This window comes from Hyperolius riggenbachi, chromosome 8 (genome assembly GCF_040937935.1).
Source record: "Hyperolius riggenbachi isolate aHypRig1 chromosome 8, aHypRig1.pri, whole genome shotgun sequence".
NCBI lineage: Eukaryota > Metazoa > Chordata > Amphibia > Anura > Hyperoliidae > Hyperolius > Hyperolius riggenbachi.
In genome coordinates, this window is record NC_090653.1 from 297389601 (window position 1) to 297401715 (window position 12115).

The 12115-nt window shown below is 47.6% G+C and overlaps 1 protein-coding gene across 1 annotated transcript in view; it reads left to right on the forward strand.

Moving 5' to 3' along the window:
- UBAC1 (UBA domain containing 1) overlaps nt 1-10901 on the forward strand; it is a 53390-nt gene extending 42489 nt beyond the window's left edge. Inside the window, exon 10 of the mRNA XM_068249201.1 lies at nt 7616-10901. Coding sequence (XP_068105302.1) covers nt 7616-7731 — 116 coding nt within the window. The 3' untranslated portion in view covers nt 7732-10901. The remainder of the gene's footprint in view (nt 1-7615) is intronic.
- Nucleotides 10902-12115: the final 1214 nt, after the last annotated feature.

The window sequence follows — 12115 nt, forward strand, 5'->3', positions numbered from 1 at the left end:
ACATTGCTAGGAGAGTCACTGCTTCCTCCAGCTCTGTCACTGAGTTACTGGAGAGTATATGGAGAGATCTTCCTGTAGACATTGCTAGGAGATTCACAGATTCCTCCAGCTGCAGTACACAATACACGGGAGATGCAGATACAGCTCAGTGCTTTGTATGCAGCGTTACTGGAGAGTATATGGAGAGATCTTCCTGTAGACATTGCTAGGGGAGTCACTGCTTCCTCCAGCTCTGTCACTGAGTTACTGGAGAGTATATGGAGAGATCTTCCTGTAGACATTGCTAGGAGAGTCACTGCTTCCTCCAGCTCTGTCACTGAGTTACTGGAGAGTATATGGAGAGATCTTCCTGTAGACATTGCTAGGAGAGTCACTGCTTCCTCCAGCTCTGTCACTGAGTTACTGGAGAGTATATGGAGAGATCTTCCTGTAGACATTGCTAGGAGAGTCACTGCTTCCTCCAGCTCTGTCACTGAGTTACTGGAGAGTATATGGAGAGATCTTCCTGTAGACATTGCTAGGAGAGTCACTGCTTCCTCCAGCTCTGTCACTGAGTTACTGGAGAGTATATGGAGAGATCTTCCTGTAGACATTGCTAGGAGAGTCACCGCTTCCTCCAGCTGCAGTACACAATACACGGGACATGCAGATACAGCTCAGTGCTGCTCTGTATGCAGCGTTACTGGAGAGTATATGGAGAGATCTTCCTGTAGACATTGCTAGGAGAGTCACTGCTTCCTCCAGCTGCAGTACACAATCCACAGGACATGCAGATATCACAGCTCTGTGCTTTGTATGCAGCGTTACTGGAGAGTATATGGAGAGATCTTCCTGTAGACATTGCTAGGTGAGTCACTGCTTCCTCCAGCTCTGTCACTGAGTTACTGGAGAGTATATGGAGAGATCTTCCTGTAGACATTGCTAGGGGAGTCACTGCTTCCTCCAGCTCTGTCACTGAGTTACTGGAGAGTATATGGAGAGATCTTCCTGTAGACATTGCTAGGAGAGTCACCGCTTCCTCCAGCTGCAGTACACAATCCACGGGACATGCAGATATGACAGCTCTGTGCTTTGTATGCAGCGTTACTGGAGAGTATATGGAGAGATCTTCCTGTAGACATTGCTAGGAGAGTCACTGCTTCCTCCAGCACTGTCACTGAGTTACTGGAGAGTATATGGAGAGATCTTCCTGTAGACATTGCTAGGGGAGTCACTGCTTCCTCCAGCTCTGTCACTGAGTTACTGGAGAGTATATGGAGAGATCTTCCTGTAGACATTGCTAGGAGAGTCACCGTTTCCTCCAGCACTGTTTATATAGACCCAGCATCTCCCGTACCGCAGTACACAATACACAGGGCATGCAGATACAGCTCAGTGCTCTGTATGCAGCGTTACTGGAGAGTATATGGAGAGATCTTCCTGTAGACATTGCTAGGGGAGTCACTGCTTCCTCCAGCTCTGTCACTGAGTTACTGGAGAGTATATGGAGAGATCTTCCTGTAGACATTGCTAGGGGAGTCACTGCTTCCTCCAGCTCTGTCACTGAGTTACTGGAGAGTATATAGAGAGATCTTCCTGTAGACATTGCTAGGAGAGTCACCGTTTCCTCCAGCTGCAGTACACAATACACGGGACATGCAGATACAGCTCAGTGCTGCTCTGTATGCAGCGTTACTGGAGAGTATATGGAGAGATCTTCCTGTAGACATTGCTAGGAGAGTCACTGCTTCCTCCAGCTCTGTCACTGAGTTACTGGAGAGCATATGGAGAGATCTTCCTGTAGACATTGCTAGGAGAGTCACCGTTTCCTCCAGCACTGTTTATATAGACCCAGCATCTCCCGTACCGCAGTACACAATACACAGGGCATGCAGATACAGTTCAGCGCTCTGTATGCAGTGTTACTGGAGAGTATATGGAGAAATCTTCCTGTAGACATTGCTAGGGGAGTCACTGCTTCCTCCAGCACTGTTTATATAGACCCAGCATCTCCCGTACCGCAGTACACAATACACAGGGCATGCAGATACAGTTCAGCGCTCTGTATGCAGTGTTACTGGAGAGTATATGGAGAAATCTTCCTGTAGACATTGCTAGGAGAGTCACCGCTTCCTCCAGCTGCAGTACACAATACACGGGACATGCAGATAAAGCTCAGTGCTCTGTATGTTGAGTTACTGGAGAGTGTATGAGGAGATCTTCCTGTAGACATTGCTAGGAGAGTCACCGCTTCCTCCAGCTGCAGTACACAATACACGGGACATGCAGATACAGCTCAGTGCTCTGTATGTTGAGTTACTGGAGAGTGTATGGTGAGATCTTCCTGTAGACATTGCTAGGAGAGTCACCGCTTCCTCCAGCTGCAGTACACAATACACAGGGCATGCAGATACAGCTCAGTGCTCTGTATGCAGCGTTACTGGAGAGTATATGGAGAAATCTTCCTGTAGACATTGCTAGGGGAGTCACTGCTTCCTCCAGCTGCAGTACACAATACATGGGACATGCAGATAAAGCTCAGTGCTCTGTATGTTGAGTTACTGGAGAGTGTATGGGGAGATCTTCCTGTAGAAATCACTTTGCAGATTGATGTGCAGAGCGTTGTAGACATTGACTCCTTCTGAATTGATTCTTGTTGGAAAGGAATGGATTGTTTTGGAATATTGGGTGGATCTAGCAATGTATGGGCTAATCAACCAAGAGGCAGATATCTGGTGGAATGTGATCAGAGAGGGATCTGTTGGCTGCCCATACGCCGCAGGCCGATTCCTGATCAGCATGAGATCTCTTGGGAACCGGCCGGTTGACGCTGCCTGGCCATTGTCCAGCCAAACCAATCCCCCCCCCCCCCCACCCCCGGGTTCCCGTTTATTAGAATCTCTCACCTGTCTGGCAGCCACGGGTCCAGCTACAGCTGCTTCCCCATTCGTGCCCCACGTGGCTGCTGCCTATAGCATGTGGCGTATGTGTGATGTCACACTTACACCAGTGATATACGTGGCAGCCACGTGGGGCGCGAATCTCAAAGCAGCAGCAGCTGGACCCGTGGCGGCGAGACAGGTTAGAGATTTTAATAAACTGTATCCGTGTGTGTGGGGAGGGGGGCAAAATATCAATTTGGGGGAATATCAGCCAGGGGTTCCGTCACTATTGTTGGGAAATGGCGCGTCCCACACACGCGATCAACCATGTTGGCCCGAGATTTTCCAGCTGGTTTGATTGATACATTAGACAAAATCAGTCATATCATCGATCAGGCACGCTTGCTGCAGCACCAATTTTCAGACCTGAACTCATGCCCAGGATAACACCGATTAATCCACCCTGTTTGTGTTTAGAGAGAAGAGCCTGTCTAATTCCCCCTCATCAGCAAGTAATCACAAGTGTAATTTGAGCTCTCAGCTGTGTCAGCACAGGAATCTCGGCAGCTAATTTGTAAACTTAGGATGTTAACCCTATGTCTGCTTCCATGAAAGCAGGAAGAAGACACACTGCATATTTATTGCAGGATTTGTATCAGCTGTAAGAAAGAAATGTTTTTCTGTAAAGGTTATTATGCTGTTGCGTATCTTTGGAGCAGAGAGGAAGTTCCGACATTGAGTTCAGGTGCGCTTTAATGATATGGTTCATTATTTATGATAAGCTCATTCAGATCAAAATAATAGATTGTATTTAATCATTCTGGAGCATGAATGTATCCAGACTCTGTGTGGTCTCTCTCTGTGGCGGGTCGGTCTCTGTGAGGTCTCTCTCTGTGGCGGGTCGGTCTCTGTGAGGTCTCTGCAATTCAGGCCAGCCTGTCTCGTGTTGCTGGTAATCTCGCGGTGGTCAGTCTCTGTGTCTGTGTGGTCTGTCTCTGTCAGTGGCGGGTCACTCTCGCTGTGGTCGGTCTCAGTGCGGTCTCTGTCAGTGGCGGGTCACTCTTGCTGTGGTCTGTCTCAGTGCGGTCTCTGTCAGTGGCGGGTCACTCTCGCTGTGGTCGGTCTCTGTGCGGTCTCTGTCAGTGGCGGGTCACTCTCGCTGTGGTCGGTCTCTGTGCGGTCTCTGTCAGTGGAGGGTCACTCTTGCTGTGGTCTGTCTCAGTGCGGTCTCTGTCAGTGGCGGGTCACTCTCGCTGTGGTCGGTCTCAGTGCGGTCTCTGTCAGTGGCGGGTCACTCTCGCTGTGGTCGGTCTCAGTGCGGTCTCTGTCAGTGGTGGGTCACTCTCGCTGTGGTCGGTCTCTGTGCGGTCCCTGTGAGGTCTCTGCCCTCAGGCCAGCCCGTCTCGTGTTGCTGGTAATCTGGCGGTGGGTTCGGTTACACGGATATCTCATTATAGAGCTGTACAGTGCCGGCTCTTGGCTGTGATATCGGGTGCCGCTTAGTGCCAGGGCATAAATAGGAACACTAATGGCCTGTAACCCTTTGATCCCCTGCAGCACCCGCAGCGTGTGCCCGGGCTGCCTCCTGATTCAGGGCTGGTTCCCATTAAAGTAGCCATATGTTACTCAATTCTCCACCAAGCGATTAAGCAATTGACTACGGTGTGGTTGCTGGAAAGTTGATACACTAGTTGCCCGCACACTACAAATGAGATCCTGGCGATTTCTCCTTCACTGATCGAGCTGAACGATGTTGTGACTCCATGTCTGACACCAAAAATCGATTGTGTCAATCCAAATCATATGAACAGCAGCCGATTCCTTTACGATGGGTTATATCTTCCATACTGTCTGATCGCGTAGATTGCTCCATTCGACCCAATATCGGGCATTTTCCATCGATTGAGCAGATTTAACATTCTCCCCCAATCCAATAAAACAATTAAATTGAATGGTCGGACATACAGGAAAAACGTGTAATAAATTGGCACAGTTATCGTACTTTTCTCCACACGCTGACTGGAAGTATAACGTGTAAAAGTGCCTTCTGTTGCAGTGGGATATAAAACGCTCCCTCCGCTGTGGCTGGTGTCCGGCCTCTCTAGACATCCCCCCCCCCCCGCCCCGCCATATCCGTATATATTCTAATGGTGTCACCTTATCCCACAGTGTCCCCGAGGCTGGGTCTACATACTGCAGCTCGGCGTAGCCCGTAGAGTGCTCTACTAATGTCATTCCACAGAGCTGACTGACTGTAGCCACACTAATGCAAAGTTCCATTCTGCCCAGGTATGCTGTACCTTGCGATATGCCGGTGCCAGGCCTCGCCCGGATTGCCCACACTGCCCCACACGGTCCTGGAACAAAAGGCACTACATGTTACGGACACGCCGGTCCTTCATCAGCTGCAAAACAGATTTTACCCCGTGTGAGAGATTCTAATTTGTTAGCAGCACTATGCACAGAAGAGGGAGAGTTTATGTCCCACCTTCAGCCATGTTGGATTCAAAGGGGTACATCAGTGTTTTCCTATTCAAATTTTCTATACAGGTAGTCCCCGGTTAACGAACGAGATAGGGACTGTAGGTTCGTTCTTAACCTGAATCTGTCGGAACACTGCGCCATCTCTGTCCCCTGTACCTCCTCTGTGCCTCCAGTGCCGTCACCTCTGTCCCCTGTGCCTCCAGTGTCCCCTTCTGTGTCACCTCTGTCCTCTGTACCCTCTTATACAAGCTTAAAAGCCAATTTTCTTAAATCGATTTTCTTAAAAACTACTGAATTTGAAAAAAAATGTTTTACTTGTTCCCATGGAAACACAGAATCCATGGCGTTCGTATCGGCAGGTCGTTCATAAGTCCGGCGTTCGTAAGTCGGGGACTACCTGTATTCTAAATTTTTAACTGGTAGCTGCAGCCAAGCAGCTCCTCAATTTGAGTGAAATTGCAACAATTTAATGGGAAGGACGCTCATTATATATTCTATATATTCAGTTCTAAATGGATTTACTAACTGTTATATTGAGGCCTCTTGCTTTTCCACATCCCTCCAGTAGGCTGCAAACACTCCAGCTGTTAAGGAACTACAAGTCCCACAATGCATTGCAGGAGTCTGACAGCTACAGTCAGGATTCATAAAGGCAAATGCATTGTGGGACTTGTAGTTCCTTAAAGAGAACCCGAGGTGGGATTAGATTATGTTAGTGGGGCACAGAGGCTGGTTGTGCACACTAAGACCAGCCTCTGTTGCCCCATGGTGTGCCCCCAGGACCCCCCTGCGCGCTGCTATCCCCCCCGCAGTGCTGGTGACACGCAGCATGTCGCCAGCACAATGTTTACCTCTCGCCTGTCTGTTAGCACCGCTCCCCCGCATCGGCGCTACCCGCCCGCGTCCCTTCCCTCCAATCAGCGGGCGGGTAGCGCCGATACGGAGGAGGCGGGGGAGCGGCGCTAACAGAGGTAAACATTGTGCTGGAGAGCCAGATTTGCAGATCACTGGGCTGGTACATTCTCTGATACAGAGAGGGGAATCATGTCTGTAAAGTAATCACTAGCAAACTGTCACCTGAAGAGGTCACAGAATATATTGTGCCAGGACACAGAAATGTGCGGCGCTAAAGCAGACCGGAACTCAGAATGTCCTATTTGCTCTAAAAGATAAGCAACAGCATAACCACCTTTACAGAAAAACATTTCTTTGTTGCAGCTGATACAAATCCTGCAATAAACCTGCAGTTTGTCTACTTCCTGCTTTCATGGAAGGAGACATAGTGTTAACATCCTGTGCTTTCAAATGAGCCCCCCTACAATCGCAGAAAATAAAAAATCCATCGTGTTTGGTTGCTGCTACGTTTGTTCTGCAAAAATTAAGATTTGTGCTGCTTTCGTTTTGAAGATGATGGTGATTTTTTTTGTTTCTTTACCAGATGATGATGTCACCCAGCCCTCCTACAACAGCACACAGGCATGGAACCAGTGAGGCTGGGTAGTGCCGCATGTGTGCCCATCTATGCTGAAGAAAGCATTGTTCCATCTTTAATCGTTGTTGAGTTATTAAAGTTTTTTGTTAAGGTTGAAAGTTCACTGAGCCGCCTCCAGCAGCGCACAGCCGCGTTATTGTCTCAAAAGCTATGAAAGATAGAACGATTTCTGCAATACAGGCCGGCACAACCAGAGCACTAACCAAACACTGCAGCTTGGTGTGTGTACAATGCCGTAAGGGGGCTGGATGCCACTAACTACAGGCAATGGGATTTATAGTTGTGCTGATTGTAAAGTGGGCAGATTCGTACAGCTCAGCTATAACTCTCCATACACATGCTAGAACGTGGTCATCGAAAAACGAGCAATCCCCGGCGGTTAGCGACAAGAGAACTATGTTGGCGCACATTTTATTTAAGCGATATGACGGGCTTTTGATCACCTTGTTACCGAAAGCACTAGAATGAGAACCTGGAAGTACCAAATTTTCAACCCGTGAATATATTGAATGCATCGATCGCATGCCATCATGCAGCGCGAACAATTAACGACAATTATCGTTCCAATCTGTCAGTATGGATCGGTATAGTGTCTTACTGTCGTCAAGTTCGTTCTCAGCTCAGTCGTTTAGCGTTTCCTAAGACCGCGGTCTAAGATGTGTATAGAGCTATAGGTGGTATAGCAGATCCAGAATACTCTCCTCCTCAGACAATACAAGCTGTATAACAACCATTGCAGTGGGGCTTATTCACTAACGTGCTGTTTTCCTCCCTCCAGCCTTCGAAGATATGCTTGAAAACCCCTTAAACAGCACTCAGTGGATGAACGATCCGGAGACCGGCCCCGTCATGCTCCAGATCTCCAGGATTTTCCAAACTCTGAACCGCACGTAGGGGGCGCCGGAGAGCGGGCACGCCTTGCCGCTTCCTGCGGAGCTCTGGGAAGGAACACGAGAACCTCACGGATTGCATCATTTTTATTTTTTATTTAAATTCTGGGCCCCGTTCAGCTGATCTGCTCAGGAGAGTGTGAGTGTGGCGTTCCCCAATGGGGAGGACTTTGTAGATTGTCAGCTTATCGGCGTTGTGTTGTGGTCGGGCCCGGCGGCCGGTAAAGTGCGCCTTCACCTCGGGGGAACAATGTCTGACGCAGATTATGTGTAAGGGATAGCCTCTCAGGAATGTACCGACACAGGGTGTGACCCCGCCCACAGAGGAGCTCCGCCCCAGAATCAGCATGGGGCGGGCCTACAGTGCATGATTAGTCTTATCTTAATGATGCCCATACACAGTACAATTAAAACATTCGATTTTCTTGTTTATTTGACCAAAACAATCAAATAGAATGAAAATTAACAATTTTTTATTTTTTAGATTTGGAAAAAAAAGAATTATTATTCAGTTTTTTGATAAAAATCTGATCGGATATGTTGGAAAAATTTGGGCGATTGATTGGGCAATTGTATAGTAGGTTGTATAAGAAAATACTATTAGATTAAAAAAAAAAAAAAAAAACTTTTTATTCTTGTCCTATCAGTTTTCTCAGATTTTTGGAAAAATCGAATGTTCGTGTATGGTAAGGCGAAAAGAATTTTAAAAATTATTCGACCAAACGGAATAATCGATCGAATTTCTCAGATGGAAAAAAAATTAAAAAATTGTACCGTGTATGGGCACCGTTAGAGTAATTAGTCTTATCTTAAATCTTAGCAGCTTTATTTTAGGTTTACATTGATTTTAAAAAATAGGCAGGTATTACTTTGTGTTTCAGGGCTGAAATCCAAAGGCTCATTATTATTTATTATTTTTAAAAATGTTATTAGATGCTACATTTTTAACTCAGATTGCTGTATGTGTGTCCTCTCCTCCCCCTCCCGACACCCCTTTCTGCCTTGCTGCATAAAGCTAACTACACACTCCCAATTATTGTCACCCATAATAATCTTTACAGATCTGTTCAGAGACGAGGGCTGTCACGCTGCACAACCAGAACACAGCACTGTTGGGAGGGGGATAGAGGGAGGTGGACACTCCCACACAGATGTTTTGTACATTCTGCGCAGATCATGCAGCTGTGATATTTTTATCTCAGCAAATCGAGTCTCTTCGATTGAAACTTAAATCTCCCTTATAGAGACGGGCAATGGGATGCTAATAGAACCGGCTTGCATGCAAACATAATGCAAATTCTATGCGGCCCGGCATTGGTCCAATCGAATGCACTTTGTGATAATTCTAACACTCCAGGTTCCAAGTTGCATGCAAGCTGTGGCGATTTGCCTCTCTATCGTGTGTGTGTGTGTACAGCGTCTCTCCTGAGGCTGTCTGAGCGGCACCGCCCATAGTCAGATGACGGCGATGGCAGCCGGGGTCTTGTTGTGCGCTCAGCGATCTTCCACGGCAACCGGTCGCCTTCAGGAAAATGGGCGGGGCCAGTAAAGTTAGAGATTAGGTAAATGCAGGTAATGAGGTGAAAGGTAGAATAAGGTGCAAATAATACGCTAGACAGCAACAGAAAGGTGAAGGTGCACTTTAACCGGAGCACCGCCGGCGTGAACGGCAAAATGTTTGGCGATGTGGTGTTTGTCATGTGATTTCCTGTGTTACAAAACAGCCGAAAGGACAAAGATGAAGAGAACCGGATAAGGACGCCGGCGGCCATCTTTACAAAGCGATGGCCCCTCCTTCAGCTTGTCTATGCCGTTTGATTGGTCGGATGAACCACCCAATGGCAACGTTCCCCAGTATGCCTCCGTCTGACTGCCCTGACCCTCCCAACTTATAAATGATGATAGTGGGCTGGCTGATAGCGGTGACCGCAGGTGCGCGGAGACGCCACCTTCCTCCGACAGGCGACAATCGTCTTGAGACCGCCGTCTTACAGGGCTAGAGAACAAATCCCAAGTAATCGGCAATAGGCTGCAAATAATTCTACTCTGCATGCAAATGTAATGCAAATTGTATGCGGCTGGGAATCGGCCAATCTTAATTAGCCAGTGTCTATGCATCGCCCAGTGTCAGGCTGCATACACTTTGCATTATATTTGCATGCGTCGGGTTATTAGCATTGAATTGGCCGTGCTTAGAGGTGCTCCCAGCTGTAAGTGAAGCAAGAATATTCCCCCAGGCGTCACCCATCAATGCGCCCCCATTCTGCCTCCCCAGAGGGGCAGGAAGGCGTGTGAAGGGCCGTTTCTCTGATGACTTGTCCAGCGAGCCGTTCCTGCATAGAATGCATCCGGCGATGATCAGGTTGTCTTATCAGTGTGTTTAGGACTTGTGTGCTCGGGCGTTTGACCTTAGTGTGATGCCAGTTTCACATCAGTTATACACCAGCCGGTCAGCAAGTCTTCATTTAATCCTCAGTTTGCCGATCGGTAGAATATACGGGGCATCGAGTGATGTCAGACTGAAGGCAAGCTGCTGTCAAATGCCCGTGTGCCCTAGACCCAAATTATATTTATTAGCACCCATAAATGTGGATGGGAGGAGCTAAGTTCCCACCCAGGTTACCCTCTTAGCTCCTTTCAGTTAAGAATTTTTTCAAGGAGAATATTTGGAAATATAAAGCAAGATGTTTCAGGGGTTTTTCTCCGGAACCCTCCATGTTATATTCTGCATATTATGAAATAAGTGACTCCATCAAAGGAAGACGAGACTGTCTATTATGGGTGTAGCAGGTGTGCAGAGCTGGGAACTCAGGAGCGCAGAGATTTTACCACTAGATTCTTTCTCTGGCCTCCACCAATCACTGAAATATCGGCTTCCGCTGGGCGTGTCCATGACAGCTGCCGGACGACCTCTGAATCTTCTGCCAGGACTGATCATTGCAGTTTTTGTTTCATCTTAAGCCTCCGTTCCTCATTGAATCATGCTGGGACTTGTGGTGGTTCGACAGCCGCAGGTTGCCTGGGACTTGTAGTCCCTCCGTCACTCCAGAATCACTGGCTTCTTACGGATGTATCTCTCACATTTTTACACAATCCAATGAAATGTTTTTAACGATCTGATATACCTCCTCTCCCAGCGGAAGAAAAAATATATATATTTATTTATTGCCTCAATCTCCTGTGGTTCTTATCCGTATGTAAGAATAGGGAATGATTGCTGTTATACCGTGTCTGTCTCCTTCTCTGCAACCAACCTTTTATATCTCTCTGTGGCGCAGCCCAACTGCTGACGGGCGTGGCAAAGGGGAAATAAGTCTGAAGGTAACCATACACTACATGAATTGGCGGCTGATCAGCCATCCGATTGGATAATGACTACTGAATCGGATGAAAAAGAGTGTCGCCAAGAGCACACCTGATCAATGAGGCAACCAATTTTGGGTCAGAATTGGTCAGTGTATGGATTGGACATGCTGCAAGATGTCAGGCCATCATGCTCGATCGGGTGCACAGCGATATCGGGATGAGCGGTAAAATCCCCGGCGCTGTCCCCCCAGTGTATACATCTTGCCGCCCCTGTGTGTGCTTATATAATTACCTGTCCTGTGCCGGATTCCGAAGACAGGTGGGCACTGCGTGGTGGTCTTGTGTAAATGCTCACACGGGTACATTTATACACTGGGGGGCAGCGGCAGATTCCCGAGAGATTTCATGCTGAAATTGATGGGGAATCGGCCTGTAGTGTATGGACAGCCGACAGACCTCTCTCTTATCCGATACCATCAGAGAGAGATTTTGTCTCTTGGTCGACTCTGCCCATCATTGCTACATGTATGACCACCTTTAAAGGGAACCAGAGACGAAGCACCCTTGTGTATTTTACCATATATATCAGTAAGAACATTAGAGAAAACACTTACCATGCTATCTGTTTCATCCTCACTGCTAAAAGTGTCTGTTATCAGCTGTGATAAGAATCCCGGACTGAGCATTCAGTCTGGCTTTGCAGGGAATAATTATAGCTGAGTCATTATAGCAGAGCCACAAGGGGGCAGGCTTGGGCTTGAAAAGACACCACAGAAGACAGATTCAGCTATAATCTTTCCGTAGCAAAGCTAGACTGAGTGCTCAGTCGGGGATTCTTATCAGAGGTGATCACAGTCAGATTACACAGAGAACAATGAAACAAAGAGCAGATTAGGTGTTTACTGTCATGTTCCCACTGATTTATAAGGTAAAATACAAGAGGGTGCTTCATCTCTGGTTCTCTTTAAGGTGTGTAGAAACGTTTAATTAAATGCTATTTGTGTCACCCAACAAGATCTCGATCCTATAGATGACACAGCGGGGCCCTGATGCTGTACCGACATGCCACTAGGCTGCATTTC